This window comes from Gigantopelta aegis, chromosome 11 (assembly GCF_016097555.1).
Source record: "Gigantopelta aegis isolate Gae_Host chromosome 11, Gae_host_genome, whole genome shotgun sequence".
In the NCBI taxonomy this organism is placed as follows: domain Eukaryota; kingdom Metazoa; phylum Mollusca; class Gastropoda; order Neomphalida; family Peltospiridae; genus Gigantopelta; species Gigantopelta aegis.
The window spans coordinates 19,195,738-19,217,247 of NC_054709.1; the positions used below are offsets into that span (position 1 = coordinate 19,195,738).

A 21,510-nucleotide genomic window follows, 5' to 3' on the forward strand; every position below is an offset into this window, starting at 1 on the left:
AAGTTAAAGTGTGTTCACTAATATCATACAGTATATTTAGCCGTCCCTTTAAACTGAAGTTAAAGTGTGTTCACTAATATCATACAGTATATTTAGCCGTCCCTTTAAACTGAAGTTAAAGTGTGTTCACTAATATCATACAGTATATTTAGCCGTCCCTTTAAACTGAAGTTAAAGTGTGTTCACTAATATCATACAGTATATTTAGCCGTCCCTTTAAACTGAAGTTAAAGTGTGTTCACTAATATCATACAGTATATTTAGCCGTCCCTTTAAACTGAAGTTAAAGTGTGTTCACTAATATCATACAGTATATTTAGCCGTCCCTTTAAACTGAAGTTAAAGTGTGTTCACTAATATCATACAGTATATTTAGCCGTCCCTTTAAACTGAAGTTAAAGTGTGTTCACTAATATCATACAGTATATTTAGCCGTCCCTTTAAACTGAAGTTAAAGTGTGTTCACTAATATCATACAGTATATTTAGCCGTCCCTTTAAACTGAAGTTAAAGTGTGTTCACTAATATCATACAGTATATTTAGCCGTCCCTTTAAACTGAAGTTAAAGTGTGTTCACTAATATCATACAGTATATTTAGCCGTCCCTTTAAACTGAAGTTAAAGTGTGTTTACTAATAAACTGAAGTTAAAGTTTGTTCACTAATATCATACAGTATATTTAGCCGTCCCTTTAAACTGAAGTTAAAGTGTGTTCACTAATATCATACAGTATATTTAGCCGTCCCTTTAAACTGAAGTTAAAGTGTGTTCACTAATATCATACAGTATATTTAGCCGTCCCTTTAAACTGAAGTTAAAGTGTGTTCACTAATATCATACAGTATATTTAGCCGTCCCTTTAAACTGAAGTTAAAGTGTGTTCACTAATATCATACAGTATATTTAGCCGTCCCTTTAAACTGAAGTTAAAGTGTGTTCACTAATATCATACAGTATATTTAGCCGGAAGTGTGTGTTTAAACCTTAAAGGGACATACTCTAGTTTTTAAACACTAAGACATATTTTTGACTATTATAGCCGTTTTTGATAACTGAAATCATACTTTACTTAGATTTTATGGTTTAGATTATCAGTTCCCATACATTCGAAGTGTTTTTGGTCTTCCTGGTGTTTTTAATATCACAAAATGCATTTATCATATTTTTAAAAGCACACGTGCGTCTGAGAAGTAACAGTTATGGAGTCGAGTTTTAGTCTATTTTTAGAGGGTATTTGACCATTTCAAAGTCACAGACTCGTGTTTCACTCAATTGTAATTTTATCCAAATGTGTTATAGGTTTGTAGATTAAATAAACTTAGTATTTAATTTTCACGGGTTGAAACTAGGGTATGTCCCTTTAATTGAATATAAACACAGAATAGTTATATAAATGAATTTAACTGAATGTTCTTAGAGGCATACATAATAACGCAATGGGCATTTCCCTGAATACTGTCTAATAGAAATGTAATATATCGCACATGTTAAGCATGCGGACAAATGACATATTGGTAACAACTGTAACTGAAATAAAATATTGTTCAAATGTGGGTTAAAATGGAATAAAATGCATTTGAAGCAAAAACGTACCTTGGATTTTATTGGTTTATTGCAATAACATAGCATCGCATAAGAAAATATTGTTGCACGTTTTGCCTGCACTCCTCTCACTACAAAAGCAACTCTTTTTTTTCCAGTCTTTTTTTTCAGTGTGCCACGATAACCAATGTTGAAAAAAATTCTGATTTATTAAAAAAAAAAAACACATAACCCCAACCTACAACCCCCCCCCCTCCGACCCCCCCCCAAAAAAAAAAAAAACGAAAGAAAACAAGTAAAAAACCCCAACCTTTTAACCTTATTTTCACCTTATTTGTGTTCACGTATGCGTGGATGTGCGAACCCCACCCCCAAGAAAACAACAACAAAAAACAAAAAAACACACAAGAAAAAAAAACCCGGGAAAATTTCCCGTGCCTTTTTAGCTCAAGAGTAGCTAATATTATTGTTTGTATAAAGGGTCTGTTTCTATTATTAAATTGGTAATTCATTATCCTCATCATTTTGTTGTTGTTATTATCATCATCATCATCAACGTCATCATCATCATCATCATCATTATTATTATTATTATTATTATTATTATTATTATTATTATTATTATTATTGCTAATATTTATTTATTAATTAATTATGTTTTTATATTAAATTATTAAATATAATAATAAAACCAGTTATTTTCAGGTTTATGTCGACGTAAGTGCAAATAAGTTCACACGGGGCAAACAATTATAACTGGTAGTTCATTTATTAGCTATTATGTATGACACACTTTATGTAGAATATTTTTTCTTTTTACCGTTGAATGGATCTAGAAATTGGTAACCAGGAACTTGTAGGGGATCTTACGAAAACCATTTCAGCTGTGAATGCTTATAAGACAGCCAATTCGCCGGCATAGCGAACAAAAGCTGAGAAAAATGTCTATGCCTACGCCCTTCATTGTGAGACTCGTTACGTTCGAGTCGACCTGTATGGTGATAAGATCGGCTGACGGCGGGGGTCGGTTAGCGAAACATGTTTCCAAAGATATTCCATTGAATTACATACATCCCTGCAGTTTTGTCATCTAGCGCTTCAAAAGACCGATTCAGAATATGCTTAAGTGCCGCGACCACCATTATCGTCTTCATAATAGTCCATCCTGTTTGGACTTTTTGTTATTTTAATAAACACCACTGGGGTTACGTCTTTTTTGTAGATCATAAAAAAGAAGAGAATAATAATAATAATAATAATAATAAAAGTAAAAAATAATGTGTGAGACATTAAAGAAAGAAAACAACCATGTTCTTTTTCATCTTCTTTCACGTACTTCCTTGTACTGTGTTGAGGTGTACTGAACCTTTTCAGTGTCAAGACGAACCGACAAACCCCTTTAAAGAGTTTTCAAAAAAATCTGTTACTAATAGTTTTGTTTTGTTTAACGACACCACAAGAGCATATTGATTGAATAATCATCGGCTCTTGGATTATCATACATTTGGTAATTTGACATATAATCTTAAAGAGGAAACCCGATACATTTTTTCATTAGCGGCTGGAACGAGAACTATCTCAATTTACTGTGTTAAGGGATTGGACATACCCCATTGGACTATTTTTCGTTCCACCTCGCGCACCACAACTGGTATACCAAAGGCCGTGGTATGTGCTATCCTGTTTATGAGATTGTGCATATAAAAGGTTCCTTGCTACTAAGGGAAACTATAGCGGGTTTCCTCTCTAAGACTATGTGTTAAAAATACCAAATGTTTAAAACTTCCAATACCCGATAATTATTGATGGTTTGGTTAAATAAACCATGTTTTTAATGTTGTTGTTTGTTACTTTATATTTATATGTTTGTATTTGTTTGTTTATATTTATATGTTTGTATTTGTTTGTTTATATTTATATGTTTGTATTTGTTTGTTTATATTTATATGTTTGTATTTGTTTGTTTATATTTATATGTTTGTATTTGTTTGTTTATATTTATATGTTTGTATTTGTTTGTTTATATTTATATGTTTGTATTTGTTTGTTTATATTTATATGTTTGTATTTGTTTGTTTATATTTATATGTTTGTATTTGTTTGTTTATTTTTTATTTATTAAACATTTGGGTGTGAGTGCTTATTGTATGGCTTTGTGTATTTCTTTATTATTTTTTATTTTTTTGTAATCAATAGGGAATTATTATTAAAAAAATTATATCTGTATTTATGCCATAATTATGTTTCGTTTAAATTTATTTGCATAATATGTGGGTTATTGTCACATCTGAAATATGAGTTGCATATAGACACATATAATCTTATTTAACAAGTTGCATTTTGTGATAGTATTATTTAAGCAAACATTGGGAATGTAACATAATTTGCACTGTTTTCCTTCTCTTTTTTTCAGCAAAAGAACTATTTCCTAACAGAAGGAAAGCTGTGTTCTTTGTCAGTTTCGTGTTAACCTTCCAAGCATTAACGGTCCTAGCTGAAGGTATGTATGCATACTATCCACAACTGTAGTGAAAGTACCCCATCCGCAAAAAAACCCCGACCTCTCCCCAAAAATCAAAACAAAATAAACAACAGCAACAACAAACAAACACAGAAACAAACAAAAGAAAGAAAAAGAAACATAAACAGTATAAAAATTGAAACCCCAAAATAATGAGACCCCCACCCCCTAAAAAAAAAAGAAAAAAAGAAAGAAAAAAAAGACAAACAACAACAACCAACCATAACACATAAACAACAACAACAGCAAACATACAAAAATAAAATGAAACGTGCATACAAACGGAAATAATTACATGATAATTTAACGCAAAATGTTGACCAAATTTTAAATTGTATTTTATTAAGTAGGACCAATGAATATACGCTACATTAAAATGTACACAAGTATTAACAACATCAAAACAAAATACTTGCCTTTTTGTTACTAGGGTATAATTATTTCTTACCTACATTTGTACGTCTTATAGATTAATTTAAAGGCGCAGACGCTAGTTTCAACCCGTAAAAATGGACACTAAGTTTGGTTAAGGGGTGGGACGTAGCCCAGTGGTAAAGCGTCCGCTTGATGCGCGGTCGGTCTGGGGTCGATCCTCGTCGGTGGGCACATTGGCTATTTCTCGTTCCAGCCAGTTCACCACGACTGGTATATCAAAGGCCGTGGTATGTACTACCCTGTCTGTAGGATGGTGGATATAAAAGATACCTTGCTGCTAATCGAAAAGAATAGCCCATGAAGTGGCGACAGCGGGTTTCTTCTCTCAATATCTGTGTGGTCCTTAACCATATGTCTGACGCCATATAACCGTAAAATAAAATGTGTTGAGTGCGTCGTTAAATAAAACATTTCCATTTTTAAGTTTGGCAAAGTTACACACCTGTAACACATTTGGATAACGTTACACGCAATCAAAGATTTGAATTAAAATTTACACGCAATCAAACCTTTGAATTAAAATTTTATGTGACGTGAGTTCATACTTTATATGACGTCAGTTCATACTTTTTGTGACGTCAGTTCATACTTTATGTGACGTCAGTTCATACTTTATGCATACCAGTTTAGTAGTAGTTTTCAGAGTAAACTAATGAATGTTTTCTGTATCTGTACATAAAAGCCACCTGTCCATAACGGCCACTTTCCTAAGGTGCCTTTAGTGGCCGTTATGTACAGTATATATATGACTGTCTAAAACTGTCTGAATTACCAAATTATTGATGTTCACAGGCCCGTAGGACGGATTTTCAAAGTGTGTGTGTGTGGGGGGGGGGGGGGGGCTAATTTGTATGGTTCTATCGTCAGGTTTCCGTATTAGCATTATAAGACATTTTAAAGTCCCGAAATAAAAACTGGCGAAAAAGGGAGGGGGGGGGGGGCTGAGCTCCTACGGGCCTGGTCCAATAGCCAATGATTAATACATTAGAATGATCTAGTAGTGTATCTTAACAAACTAAGAGTTGATGGATCTTTACAGAATTTTTTTAAAATTAACGATACCACTAGAGCACATTGATTTATTAATCATCGGCTATTGGATGTCAAACATTTGGTAATTCTAACATATAGTCTTAGAGAGGAAACCCTCTATATTTCTCCATTACTAGCAAGCGCCCTTCTATATGCACCATCCCACAAACAGGATAGCACATACCACGGCCAGTCGTGGTGCACTGGCTGTGACGAGAAATAGCCAAACGGGCCTTTACAGAAAAGTCTGTGTATAGCAATGCTGCTTTTTTCCAGATGCCATGTCGTTGGAAGATGAATATCTGTTACCTGTAGAGAAAAAGAACAGTCTGTTTGATCTTTATAACTCTCGCCAACAACTTCCAAACATGGCGTCACATGACGCGTTTTCGAGTATGACGTCAAACGTGAACGATAATCTACCCTACGATATAAACATGATGGACATAGATATTGCCAATAATCGACAGGAAAGAGCGGTTGAAGGATGCGGTGATGGCATTGGTAAGTAAAATACTGAAATCTGTGGCAGAAATGTCATCTAAAGTCCTTAATGTCACCGACACTGTGTGTGTGTGTGTGTGTGTGTGTGTGTGTGTGAGAGAGAGAGAGAGAGAGAGAGAGAGAGAGAGAGAGAGAGAGAGAGAGAGAGAGAGAGAGAGAGAGAGAGAGAGAGAGAGAGAGAGAGAGAGAGAGAGATTGCGTGATATATAGATATAGACAGATATATATATGTATATGTTTGACCTTTGGGACCGCTCCTGGGCCAAACCCCGCTACCATAATTATGTTATTTTGTTTCAGATCAGTGCTCGGATCCACTACTCAACAACTGCACCGGCCCTTTTGCAAGATGCATAGAGTTAGACTTCGGCTTCGAATGTGGTTGTCAAGAGCCATATGAATGGAATACGAAAGCGTGGACTTGTGTTTGGAGTAAGTGTCGATGAACATGTAGTGTAGATATATATCAACCATAGTGGAATATGTTTACCTTTGAGTATTACCCATATGGTAAAAAATATCTCGCGAAGTGGGACGTAACACTTCGACGTCCATGATGACGTAATCAATTGGCGCACTAGAACCTTGCAGGAACATCAACCAAACGAGTTGAGTGATATAAATTAAGATCGATTATAGCTAATAAATAAGATGTTAAAATCGCTACCATTTCGTATCATGTGTATGCCCTTCGTAACTATTGAAAATTATTTCACTCGGGACATAAACATGATACTAAATGAAATCTCGTTTAATAGCATATAATTATGTGCTCTAAGGTCCTTAGCCTAATGGCAATAAAGTATTATTATGAAGGCCAAAACAAAATAATAAAATTGCCGCCAAAATTCTTTCTTAATCCTGCTGGACTGAACATACAACAGACTTTGATATATCAGTCGTGGGAGACTGGTTGGAACAGGAAAACCCAATAAGAGTATTGGTTCACCATTGAAGTTCGATCCTGCGACCAAAGAACCCCAGGAGAGCGCTCTACCTACTGCGCTAAACACAGACCCTTCGCGCGCGCGAGAGAGAGAGAGAGAGAGAGAGAGAGTGAGAGAGAGAGAAGAGAGAGAGAGAGAGAGAGAGAGAGAGAGAGAGAGAGAGAGAGAGAGAGAGAGAGAGAGACTATTCGTGGAAAAGCTCACATCCTTGCGAATACCCTTTCTACTGCCTTCTATGGAGATATAATTTTGATTAAGACAGCAGTAAACAGTTCTGTTACTGGCATTAATGCATATGTGACGTTGTTTTTTTATGTTTGGTTTCTACTTTCAAGTATGTTTTTTTTTTTTTTTAGGATGGCGATGTTTTCAAAGAGTGCTCAATGTCAATATGTCCAAGTTAATTATACAACAATTTGTATGTGGGATAGAATGAATGAATGAATGAATGAATGAATGTTTAACGACACCCCAGCACGAAAAATACATCGGCTATTGGGTGTCAAACTATGGTAATGCAAATAAATAAAGTGATGATAAACATCAATATAAAAATTCAAGGTTTATACAAAAACGGTGTAAAGAACAGTGTAAAGAACTGTGCAAAAACACAAATATCACAGAATTTTACGGATATTGAATTTTACTCAAAACTTCAATTTTGTGCTGTATTGGCCATTCTCAAAGAAAATGTTACACCCCTGCACCACGGTGAGGTTACAGCACGCGCAGGGGTATGTGGGATAGAGTACTTAGTAGATATTTATCGCAAATATATTATTCGTTGTTTGGAAATACATATATGGTATATTTAAGGATCTGCCCTGTGTTTGTTGCCATTGGTAAGATGCTACCGACTATTCAGGTTTGTTTTGTTTACGAACAGCACTAGAGAACATTGATCTATTAATCACCGGCTATTGGATATCAAACATTTGGTAATTCCAACATTAAGTCATACGTAAACCCGCTACATGTTTTTCATTAGTAGCAAGGGATCATTTATATCACCATCCCACAGATATGATAGCACATACCACGGTCTTTGATACCCCAGTCGTGGTACACTGACTGGAACGAGAAATAGCTAGAGATGTTTTAATGATAAAAATTGCGTAACATGTCAGTGGCTGTATATTAAATGTTTCTGACCATCCCTATTTTGTACAACTTCAAAAGGTCAAACACGGCTACCTCATTGTACTGTCTAAATAATCTTTGCTTACAATTGGGTCAGCTGTGAGCACGTGCCAATATCCATGGGGTTTTTTACCGTTTTGTCAAGAAAACATACATCCTAGCCACTGCCACGTGCTATGGACTTGAACGCCATACCAAATGGAAGGTTCGAACAGTACACATCGAGTGAACAAGATTTCATTTCAACACAATTGAAAAGCAAAATGCCGCGAATGTTACAAGTTGATAGGCGTAAGGCTGTTGCTCGAATTATGCAAGGACAATTGCAACGTCAGGTCGCCCAGCAATGTGGGGTACATGAGTCAACGATAGCTCGTTTAGTTGGGCGTTTCAGAGCCTGTGGAAGATATTAATTGTTTTAGAGCGGCCGTTCGCAGATCCAATAGGCATAAGTCTCATACACCTTGTAACCGTCATACGGCTGCGGCGACGGTCGTCCAGGTTGTAAGCACCCAGCTCAGGTGCGGAGCCCAATGTGGCCAGTAGCTACGTAATAGGAGTACGGTTTTTTCGACAGTGATTTTGGCGACTAGGCCGCGCCGTCTGGCGATCCAAGAGAAAATACCGCTTGGTCACTGTGGAAATATACACATCATAAGATTCGGTTCCGCGTGCTGTCTCCATGGACCAGTCTGGGGTTTTACTTGGCCCACTGGAGCTAGTGTGTTAGAGATATCTAGGGAGAAAATATAGGATCAGGCTGCAAGGGCCGGACGTCGTCCACTTGAACCAATATATAAGTTACAGTTCGGGCAGGTAAATATATTTTTCTGCTCTGTGTATAACCGTTGTGATTGATGTTTTTCTTAAACTTTTAATACTGTATTATACCAATATTATTTAGACGATTGGCTGCCGGTCACTGTCCAGTATACTGAACCCGCTCACTGTTCTAAATAATTATGTAGGCTTAGCCTGGTCATCCTAGAGGGCCTAGGTAAGCTGTAGGTTATTGTCTTTATTGTGATAGGTACCAGTATTAATTCTGGGGTTACAAGTTCACCAATGAGTAGAGGGTTAATTAAAAATTACTGCGTTAGGAATACAGTTGTAATTCCTTCGCGAGAGAGAGTTCCCCTGGAAGCGAGAGAATTATCACACGTTACTGAAGAGTAGTAAGAGTTAATTAGAGAGAGAACCAGTTAGGAAGTAGAGGTGGTAATTCCTTTAGAATTAAGTTCTCCTGGAAGCGTTTCTCACATCGTTACTGAACGAGTAGTAGGGTTAATTAAAAATTGCCCAGTTAGGAATGGAGTTGTAATTCCTTTATTAATTAAGTTCCCCTGGAGCTGTTGCTGGCATTAATGCACGCGTGGGTGTTGTGTCACGGTGAAGTGATTAGCATATTTTTCTACTTTCAAGTATTTTTTTTTTTTTAGGATGGCGATGTTTTCAAAGAGAGCTCAATGTCAATATGTCCAAGTTAATTATACAACAATTTGTACGTGGGATAGAGTACTTAGTAGATCCTTCATAAAAGGATCATAAACAATTTGACTGGGTCAATAGTAAGGAGAGTTAGAGCCAGTTAGACCAGGGTGGGCACATGCGCTATTAATTAGGATCAGGAAATGATGTAGGGTACCCACATAGCCACGTTATTCATGCAAACGCCGTATCTGATAACACAACAAAACATGTCAAAATTTATTCAGTAATGAAGACATAACTTAAAAATCAAAATAATGAAATAATCACCAATAAAACATTTTTTTGGAATCCTTTTCGGTATCGTCAATATCACATATTAGGAATAAAATGTTATTCCTAATATATGATATTGACGATACGGAGACACACGAGGGTAATAATCTCTATATAATCTGAAGCTTAATATAACATGGTGTGTTTTTTTGGTTTTTTTTTTTTTTTTTGGGGGGGGGGGGGGGTGTGGGGTGGTTGTAAACTGCACACGAAGCTTTAATTCCAGTCCGCTACTACTAGATATTCAAATGACATTTTGTATGGAAATGAAGTCAAACTCGAATGACGTCATTTTGGATGTTCTTACATCAAAATAAACTAGTGCATGGCGTTTTTTTGTTTTCTGATCGCTGGACAGCTTTCAGTGTAAAATTGCTACTGAACTGTTTTTATTCGATGGCTGTGAATGCATACGTCAGTTATGGAGTGTCACCCTAATACGTTTGCTTAAATGTCAATAAACCTAGTGCCGTGAACTCGATTAATTTAATTCTAATTTGCAAATTATCAACTTACATACTTTGATTGTACTGAAAATGTAAGACATTATATGATAAATAAATAAATAAATAAATATGTATATGTATATGTATATGTATATGTATATGTATAAGTATATGTATATATGTATATATATGTATATATTTATATATTTGTATATATCTGTATATATCTGTATATATGTATAAATATGTATATGTATATATGTATATATATATGTATATATATATGTATATATATATGTATATATATATATATGTATATATATATATATATATATATATATATATATATATCTAATATAACTAGTTGCGCCATGTTTCAACCATTTGTCAACCGAAATAGTGCAACAAATGGACACACAAACCAAAAATGTATAACCTATCGTACTCACTAAATCCCGATTGAAGTACTTGCATCATTATTAACAAAATAAATCTTCACACGACAACACAAACAATTTGCCCACCATTTTAAATTTGCTAAATAGAGGAAAGTAACTCGCCCTGCACATTAAGAAAAGTATTGATTTAACGTGCTCCCTGCACGTGTGCGTGTGCGAGCGCGTGCGCGTGTGCGTGTGTGTGTGTGTGTGTGTGTGTGTGTGTGTTTCATACACGGAATTTAAGACTACAAACAGTTTATTTGTTTCGTTTAACATTTGGTAATTCTTACATATTATTCTTACAATAAAAGCAAACTCAGGAATCTGTGCAGTCTCTCAGATTATATTAAATATGTTTCTTTCAGAAATGTATCCATTTGGAAACGCGGCTAGTGCGTCAGCCATAACAGGAGATGACGTCACAGAGAGACTGGAAGTTAGCGCGGGAATTCCATTTTATAGGAGAAAACATACTAGGATCTTTGTAAGTATATTTGTATACATTTTTTTCACAGTGCAGTCAAAACTAGAGTAATATAGTGGGCAATGTTCACATATGTATAGTATTTTGGTCAAAATTATTTTTGTACACGTCCCTTTTCATTGGCTAATTGGTCTTGTCCTTTAGAAGGAAGGAACGAAATGTTTTATTTAATGACGCACATTTTATTTACGGTTATATGACGTAGGACATATGGTTAAGGAGCATAGACAGGATAGTACATACCACAGCCTTTGATATACCAGTCGTGGTTCACTCCATTGTGTAACAAATAATATGTGACGTCATGCAATATGTAATACTGTGTGTATTCTTTCTTCTGACGTAATATAAAGTTAAAGCTAAATTTGGTTTTGTTTAACGACACCACTAGAGCACATCATCGGCTATTGGATGTCAAACACAGTGGCGTACCCAAGAGGGGGGGGGGGGGGCAGGGGGACATGGTCCCCTCCCCACCCCCACCCCCACCCCTCCAATCCCGGAAAATGTTTACCTTTTCGCTTAATAACATTAAAAAAAGGTTCCTGTGTCATATCCCACTACACAGGTGCCCCCCCCCCTCCCCAATACAAAATCCTGCCTACGCCACTGGTCAAACATTTGGTAATATTGACATATAGATATAGTCTTAGAGAGGATACCCGCTACATTTTATTTTCCATTAGAACCAAGGGATCTTTTATATGCACCGTCCCACAGACAGGATAGTGCATACCACGGTCTTTGATATACCAGTCGTGGTGCACTGGCTGGGATCGATCCTAGACCGCATCATTCGAGCGCTTTACCACTGGGCTATGTCCCACTCGTGACGTAATATGTCAGCGGAAAGGAGTGTCGTCACCGTACAAATTTTTAAAAAAAGGCACCAAATTTCATAATAATAAAACTATTGAAAATTATACAACTGACTAGAACATATTTCTAACACTCGTCCTTTTGTAGGGCCCATTGAGCTATTTCTCTTTCCAGTCAACTGTTTGTAACATGGCCATGGTATGTACAATCCTGTCTTTGGGATTGTATATATGAAATATCTCTTTGCTGCTAATCGAAAGGAGTAGCCCATGAAGTGGCGAAAGCGGGTCATTAGCCATATGTACGACGTCATATAACCGTAAATACAATGTGTTGAGTACGTCTTTGAATAAAAGATTTCCTCCCCTTACTCGTTCTTTTGTGAAAAAAAAAAAAATTCTGACACTCGTCTAAAAGAATGAATGTCGTCTGATGATAATTATAACTGTAGCTTCTTTTTTATGTGTGCAGATTGGCAGCAATGGAGTTGTGAGTTTTGGGAGGAGGTACAACCCTATAGTAATGGAGTTCCCTCCTGACAGACGCAGTGTGTTGTGTCCCTACTGCGCTGACGTTGACGTCTCAGTGACAAACACTGGAAGCATCACTTACCGTCTGTACGACAAGAATGACGCTAACAACGACGCACAGGTCGGACAAGTTCTACAAAGAGCCAGTCGTGACGTCGAAACGTACACAAGAGCTGCAAGATTCGCTGCGTCACAGGTTCTCATTGTGACGTGGTACAAGGTTCCAAAGTATGGATCCGATTTTCCCGAGATAGATGTAAGTGTCATTTCACCATTAGCTGAATTTACAGGCGCGGATGAAAGGGGAGTGTGCTGAGGGTGTGCACCACTTCTAGAAATTCAAAGTGCCCTGAAAAATTCAATATTTATTAAATTAAATGAATGCAATATATATTTTTTAATTTTGTTTGTATTTTTTTTTTTTTTTTCGTAACATGTAATATTTCAGTCAGCTTGATATTTCTTTGGAAGAGTAATTACTATATAGATAATACATGTTAGTTAGTCTACTAGGGTAAACATCTACGGTCCGTTTTTTAACAGTTTGACATTTATTGGACCTCCAGCAATAAACATCACAATAATAAACGTTTATCTTGACGAACTACATGTATATTAGTGTGCGTTAGAAAACTGGAGGTGTCCACTTTAAACTATGTACCTCTCCCTATATAAAACAAAAACCTGCTCCCTCCCCTAATATAGCCGAGCAGAGGATGATGAATAAAGCGATTTGTCTTTCCCGTTCCAGCCAATTATCCACGATTGGTTTATGCAGTGGCCAATACATCGGCCATTCTGTGTGCGAGAAGTCTCTCTCTCTCTCTCTCTCTCTCTCTCTCTCTCTCTCTCTCTCTCTCTCTCTCTCTCTCTCTCTATATATATATATATATATAGAACAGCAAAAGAAACGCGAGAATTTTAAAACCTATTCAAACAATTGCTTGTATCAAAATTTAAAGAAATATTATTAATTACAGAAAAAGCAACATTCTTTTGATAAGTTGCTACTTTAAATTGAATAACATGCAACATGTTAATGTGTTTTTGATTACTTTTAATAACGAACAAACGCACTTCTCACACGTTCCTCGAGAGGTCCGTGCAAAGGTAAGAACTCAAGAAGTTGGTGTTTTCAACAGCCCATTGGTTATAGAAGACGAAACAAATCCATAGCGTTTTGTCGGAGCGTATTTAATTGTGCTTTCACAATGCCACGACTTAGCATAGCTGACAGAAACCTAGCAATAGGTTGTTTACAAGCCGGATGGACTGTTCCAAGAGTTGCCAGACATGTTGGCGTACACCAGTCTACAATACATAGACTTATCCGACACCAACTTACCAACACGGTTGCTGATCTACCACGGAGCGGAAGACCGAGGGTGACGTCAGCTAGACATGACAGATACATTGTGACGTCACACCTACGAAATCCTTTCTTGACAGCATCGTTGACAGCTCAGCAGACCATTGGCATACAAAACAGACCAATCAGCAGTGATACCGTTCGTCGCCGTTTGAGACAGGCAAGACTACACAAGAGACGTCCTTACGTTGGTCCCATGCTAACAAGACGTCACCGATTGGCTCGACTTAACTGGGCGCAGGCTCATCAGAATTGGAGAAATAGGCAATGGGAACAAGTAATTTTTTCAGACGAATGCAGATTTTGCATCCATAGGGCTGATGGTCGAGTTCGTATATGGAGACGTCACGGAGAACGCTTCAGAGATGCATGCGTCCTTGAACGTGATCGTTGGGGAGGTGCGTCATTGATGTTTGGGGTGCAATACGTTGGGGACATCGAGTTCCATCTGTAATCTTGCAGAACAATGGTGTTGGTCGTGGTAGGGGATTGACAGCTCGCCGCTACATTGACGAAGTGCTCCAGCCTGTAATTGTGCCATTTATGGCTGGCCGACGTGGAATGGTTTTCCAACAAGACAACGCCAGACCACACAGTGCACGTTTGACACGGGACTTCCTAGCTCAGAACAACATCATTACAATGGACTGGCCAGCTTTAAGTCCCGATTTAAATCTCATAGAACACCTGTGGGATGAAATTGGACGTAGGATCCATGGACGTCACGTGATCCCAGCCACATTACAAGAATTGACCAATGCTGTGTTACATGCCTACAACACCATTCCTAGAGCCTTCATAAGGAACCTGTTTCGATCCATGCCACGCCGATGTGCCACAGTGATTGAAAACAACGGCGGACATACACGATATTGACTTTGTGCGTTTTTAAATTAATAATTTTAAATTAATTATGTTGAAATTCCGTTGATTGTGAATTAAAACAATAAATTTGTTTACCGTTAAGAGTCAGTGTCGGGTTTTGAGAATTAACAGTTAATATAATACTTACAAATTCTAACTCCATATTTGCACACTAGTCCCTTATAAACTTGAACCTCGCGTTTCTTTTGCTCTTCAGTATATAAATATTATATTAATATTTGTTTTAAGCCAGAAAAATAGGCATTTGAGTTTATTTAGGGATACGGGTCGCCTCTGGGCTGTGATGAGTGGCATGATCAATCGCAGTTGATGGGCTCCAGGTTTTCACATTCCACGACTGGTATATCAACGATCGTGGTATAGATGTCATGTTAATTTCTGTTTTAACAGTATGTGTAATCGATGCGTTATATCTCTTTATCTTGATGCTATGCAGAAATACCTTGTTAGGAACCTCATAGCGACAATTTTAAATCGGCTACTTAAGATGTCATTCCACAAACATACCTTTCCTTCCCTTCAGTATGTGACGTTTCAACTTGTGCTGGTCACTGACGGAGAAACGACATACGCGATGTACATTTACAACGAGATGAACTGGATTCCAGATTGGGACCCGATTGTGATCGGGTATGGAGAGAACTGGAATTCAAGAACGGTGTCTGTGTCAGGAACTAGAGGAGCCTACGGACGACGAAACATTGGTGGAAGTAGAGGTCTGTATTGTAATGAAATTTATAACCACTTCATATATATATATATATATATATATATATATATATATATATATATATATACACACATGTATATACACATAAACATACACACACACACACACACACACACACACATATATATGTATGTATATATGTATGTATGTATGTATGTATATATGCATGCATGCATGTATGTCTTTGTGTGTGTGTGTGTGTGTGTGTGTGTGTGTGTGTGACCATTTCCGGTAACGAGAGGTCAATAATCGATGGATCGCGCTGTGCATTCAATGGACCCGTCATTAGCGTAGCCATCGGTAGATAGTGCAAGCATCGGTCGATCACGCTGCGCCATCAGCGGATCGTCAGGGTAGCCATCGTTAGATCGCACTAGTATGTTGACTGTATCGCAAGCAATGAATTCTCACTTGATCCGCCGCTGAAAATTAACGACGGATCCATTGATCGCGCAACGCGATCTATCGATTATTGACCGATCGAGCGATTATTGCGCGATCTACCGATGTCTAGCTACTGACAGATCTGACAGCCGTTCCTCTCTCTCTCTCTCTCTCTCTCTCTCTCTCTCTCTCTCTCTCTCTCTCTCTCTCTCTCTCTCTCTCTCTCTCTCTCTCTCTCTCTCTCTCTCTCAATGTTGTTTGCTGTCCACCTCCACTTCCTTGTCCGTATTTCTCCAACAGAAACACATGCTGCTTTCCTTTATTGTCCATCTGTGCCAAACACCAGTCATTTCTCTTCAGCGTAGGCTTTGGGTTGTCTAATCATTTAACGTCGCAGACCCTAGTTTTAACCCGTAAAATGTTTGGCTAGTCTATGAAACCTGTAACACATTTGGATAAAGGTACAATATAGTGAAATAAGAGTCTGTGGTTATCCAGAGGCTCCGGGACAGACATGCTCGAAACTCTAGTGGTATATGAGCATGTAAAAATTAGTCGTACTCGCACTGTGACGATAAAACGGGAAAATACCTTACAAGTAGACTAGAGCTTGTCTCCGTAACACTTTCTTCTCAGATGCACGTGCGTTTTTAAAAAGATGAAATATGCATTTCGTACTATTAAAAACACCCAAGATGACGGAAAACAGTTCGGTTGCACGGTAACGAATAACCTAAACAATATAAAAGTTATAGCTTATTTCAATTGCTGTCATAATGATTTTAAAATACGGCGTAGTGTTTACAAAACTAGAGTCTGTCACTTTAAGATAGTTTTCTATGCTTATTTTTGGCATTGTTAAAGAGAACACTTAACAACCATCCCTGATGCCCTGCTATGCTGCTGTTTCATAGGCGATACATACAAGTGTATAATGCATTTGTGGGTTACAACGATGATCAATTATTATTATTATTATTATTATTATTATTCATTATCATTATTTGGTTATATTTATTTAAGGTCAAAGTGGATTTTTTTATTGTCAGTGTTGGATACGCGCAGAGCTCCGCTAAAAATTATTATTGTTATTATTATTTGTTGTTGTTGTTGTTGTTGTTGTTGTTGTTGTTGTTGTTGTTGTCGTCGTCGTCGTCGTCGTCGTCGTCGTTGTTGTTGTTATTATCATTATTATTATCTTTATTAAGGTCAAAGTGGATTTTATATTTTCCGTGTCGGCTTCGTGGAGAGCTATGCTCAGAAGTGCAGGAACTGGTTTGCAGGCCAAGTAATGGAGTATTACACCAACCGGTTCTATTACGACGACTTGCCGGATTGCCCGTGCACTGTTAGAAGATTACGTTTTGATCGGCGTTGGAGAAGAATTTGGGGTGTTACGAGAAACAGACTTCGGTGTACAACACTTAACCTCAATTGGAACTTTTATCCCATGGGAAAGGTGAACAGTAATGACTTTAATTTTTTTGGTATTTTTGTCTTCCTGTTTTTGTGCTTTGCCGAATTCAAATTTTAAGATATCTATAAATGTAAAATGACGTTATTTCTAATTATGTATATTATACGTACGTACATACATACATACATACATACATACATACATATGGTTGAGTTAAAGAAACTTCCTTTTTATGGAAGCTTCGATAGCTCAGAGCGTATCGTGGTTAGTCTTGCAATTTGCGGGCGAATCGGTGCCACAGGTTCGAGTCCCAGCAACGGCATGGGACAATTTTTGAGGCCAGAAAGGATTTAATTATCCCCTGCGCCAGTGCGTTAATATCTATGTATGTAATAGTCAACCTCGACATACATACAATATATAGATATTCATACATCAATACATACATACCAGGTCTGTCCACATCTGCATGTAAGTCAAACGTTGCCAAGCCATGGGGCCTTAGAACCGCGTGGTTGTTGGACCGGTACGAATATGGTCGACTAACGATCGTTCTATTTTTGGAACGTAGCCTTCCGGCCCAACAATTGTGGGCGATTTGGGTGCCACAGGTTTGGGTCTCGGTAACGGCATGAGGAAATTTGTGAAGGCAATAAAGGATTTTAATATCCCCTGTGCCAGTGCGTCATTGAATATATGTATGTTTAAGTCAAAACCCGACATACATATAATAGAGATATTCAAAATATAAAAATACATACACACACACACACACACACACACACACACACACACACATACATACATACATATATATATATATATATGGTTGGGCAATTAATAGCAAACATTCGAAATGGCTGCCATAAATGACAATTTTCTTAATGTTAGGTTTATTATTAATATATTATGGATTTGTTATGTTTCTCATGGTGCTGATATCAAATATGACGTCCACAATGTGGTCTGATGCATGTAATATTGATATTTACTAGCAAGGTATGGAATCACATTAATTTTGACTAATATGTCGTCTAGGTGCCAGATTCCGTGGGTACAGATTGGTTTCAGTTCTTTATGCAGTTCTCAAAGATGTCATGCAATATCCTGTTTCTGCTTTATTCATTACTCAGTGAATGAATATAGAAATGCAAAATAAGAACGTGAAAAAGTTTTCAGGATGGAATCAAAGCCTAACAATCTAATGGAAGTATTCTCATGTGAAGAATTATATACTTTCGTAAGAAACAAACCAAAGGATATAATTTATATGTAACTGTAGGTGCTGGTAATTATCTAGCACCTGAAAATATTTGTATTGAGTTGATGAACAAATATATATATATATATATATATATATATATATATATATATATATATATATATATAATGCACTCTAGAATCTAAAAGACACCCGGTACTCTTGTTCTATCTTGTTCTGATAGTAACAACCGAATATATGATTGTATTCAGCTCATTATCATATCAATGGGATGCTTATTATTGGATTTTTTTCTTGTGCCCATTGGGAAGGCAACACGACTATCTAAGTCTGGATCTAAGTCCTTAGGTTCTTCTATCTATAATTTGGTGCTTATAAGTCTTATCTGTTTGATCTTCTTTTTATTCAAGACTGATTATTTTAGTTTCTTGTAATATTTCTCTCTTTTTTTAACCCTAGAGATAAATACCGATGTCATATGTTATGTACTGCAGTTTAACTTCATCTGTCATTTAAAATACAAATCATGTTTCAGCTCTCTTCGTTTTTTCTTCTTTTATCATAAGCATTCATGTTCGTGCTATCGTATCTAAAATTAGATCTTTCTTTCCTTTCTTGAGTATATTTCTTGAGTCATTGCCATTCCCTGGAGAACAGCATCATTTTGTAGTTTGCTATTGAGTTTGAATGTACGTTCTTATGTCGCTGTACGTTCTTATGTCACTGTACGTTCTTATGTGACTGTACGTTCTTATGTCACTGCAGCCAACACTTTATCATGTTTTCCTTTTACGTTTCTGTATCGGTTTATTTTATAACAAATAATTATAGGATAGAAACAAGGAGAACTTCAGCAAACTATACACCTAGGATCTTACAACTGAAAGAATGGATACAAGATAATATTGGTCAATATTAATGTGATGCTCTAAATTCATTAAAGTCGCAGACCATAGTTTCAACCCATAAAAATAGACATTAAATTTAGTTAATCTACAAATCTGTAACACATTTAGGTAAAGTGACCATAGGGTGAAACAAGAGCCTGTTACATTGAAACGGGAAAATGCCCTAAAATAGACTAAAACTAGTCTCGATAACCGATACTTCTCAGACGTACATGCGTTTAAAAAAAGAAGAAATGCATTTTTTTGTATTAGAAACACCAGGATGACCCAAAACACTTCGGATGTACGGCAATGGATAATCTAAACAATAAAATCTAAGTACAGTATGAGTTCAGTTACCAAAACTGGTCTCATAGTGAAAAATATGCCTTAAAGGGAGAATAAACTAAAACATGAGCTTTATGTGTTGGAAAGATGCATACCCGGACCACCAACACATACTGACACTTTAACAAACGAAAAACGCGTAATTTTAGTGTTAATAAAAACACGATTATTCCTGCTAACTGGGGGCAGCCATTTTGTTTTCTTTATGAGGCGTCCGGTACAGCTAGCTCGGGGCCAAATGACGTCAGCTCCTGACCAACTCCTGTATGCACAGTGTAAACAAAAGCAGTCATTTTCGACAAGACGCTTCTCCTTGATTAACCTGACTTGTAAAACAACATAAATGACGTGATAATATAATAAACTATTTAACTAAATACATTTCAAGTTGCATTAACGGAACGAAATGGAGTTATAGTAATTTTCACTGTTAAATATTCCAAAGGAAAAATATACACTAGTATGCCTATTGGTATGCTATGTTGAAGCAAAAACGACAACCCACAATACCCAAGTGATACGTTTCTTTTTCTTTGGTGCTACGTAATTGGTCAGTTCTGTGGTTTTAGATGGGAAAAGCTACTTAATCAATAGTTTAACAGAACTATTTACAGTAATAAACCATGTCCATTACCATTTTAGGGGCAACAGGTAATATTACACAATATCAGTATGTATTTTTCTGTCTAAACAGCGTCAATTAATTGGCTCGTCTTCGTGTAGTTACCAATCAAATGCACACCTGCCAATCAGGAATCACAGGTAGAGAATAAACCAATTAATCAAGAAAACACCCTGTGTCTTATTTCAGTATGTAGGTTCATGCATGGACAAAACATGGTTTAATGTTTTTGAATTGATATGTAGCCACTTTGACAATGGTGATTTATTTTGTATTGAAAAACAATATATACTTATTGCTGGCTTATTGGGATGTATTTTATCATCCCGCAAAAACCAGGTACATTTGTTTCTCTAGTTTTAAGACTCATTCCTGACGTTACATGTTAAGTATTACGTAACCGCCAGCTCGCCAGAGGGCGTATTCACTGGAATGGAACAAAATGGCTGCGTCCGTTATATCTAATAGCCGTCACATTTAACCGTTTTATTAATTAAATATAATAATACACTTGCTGATATTAAGCAAAAATGTGCATTATATATCGTTGAATATGCATACCAGTCCAAAAGCCTTTCTTAACCATACCTTTAAGTTTTTAAAAACAAGGGTCTGTCGCTTTAATCATAGGTCACTATAACAGCACATTTTCATATCCATGCTTTATATCATAGGTCACTGTAACAGCACATTTTAATATCCATGCTTTAATCATAGGTCACTATAACGGCACATTTTGATATCCATGCTTTAATCATAGGTCACTGTAACAGCACATTTTGATATCCATGCTTTAATCATAGGTCACTATAACAGCACATTTTCATATCCATGCTTTATATCATAGGTCACTGTAACAGCACATTTTAATATCCATGCTTTAATCATAGGTCACTATAACGGCACATTTTGATATCCATGCTTTAATCATAGGTCACTGTAACAGCACATTTTGATATCCATGCTTTAATCATAGGTCACTATAACAGCACATTTTGATATCCATGCTTTATATCATAGGTCACTGTAACAGCACATTTT

At 36.7% G+C, this 21,510-nt stretch overlaps 1 protein-coding gene across 1 annotated transcript in view; it reads left to right on the forward strand.

Annotated features, from left to right (window-relative positions):
• The window catches only part of LOC121385073 (mucin-like protein), a 69,454-nt gene that overhangs the window by 39,633 nt on the left and 8,311 nt on the right, over positions 1-21,510 (forward strand). The window contains exons 2-8 of the mRNA XM_041515608.1: positions 3,957-4,043; positions 5,808-6,035; positions 6,336-6,467; positions 11,138-11,256; positions 12,547-12,861; positions 15,383-15,575; positions 17,182-17,432. Of these exons, the coding sequence (XP_041371542.1) occupies positions 3,957-4,043; positions 5,808-6,035; positions 6,336-6,467; positions 11,138-11,256; positions 12,547-12,861; positions 15,383-15,575; positions 17,182-17,432 (1,325 nt within the window). The remainder of the gene's footprint in view (positions 1-3,956; positions 4,044-5,807; positions 6,036-6,335; positions 6,468-11,137; positions 11,257-12,546; positions 12,862-15,382; positions 15,576-17,181; positions 17,433-21,510) is intronic.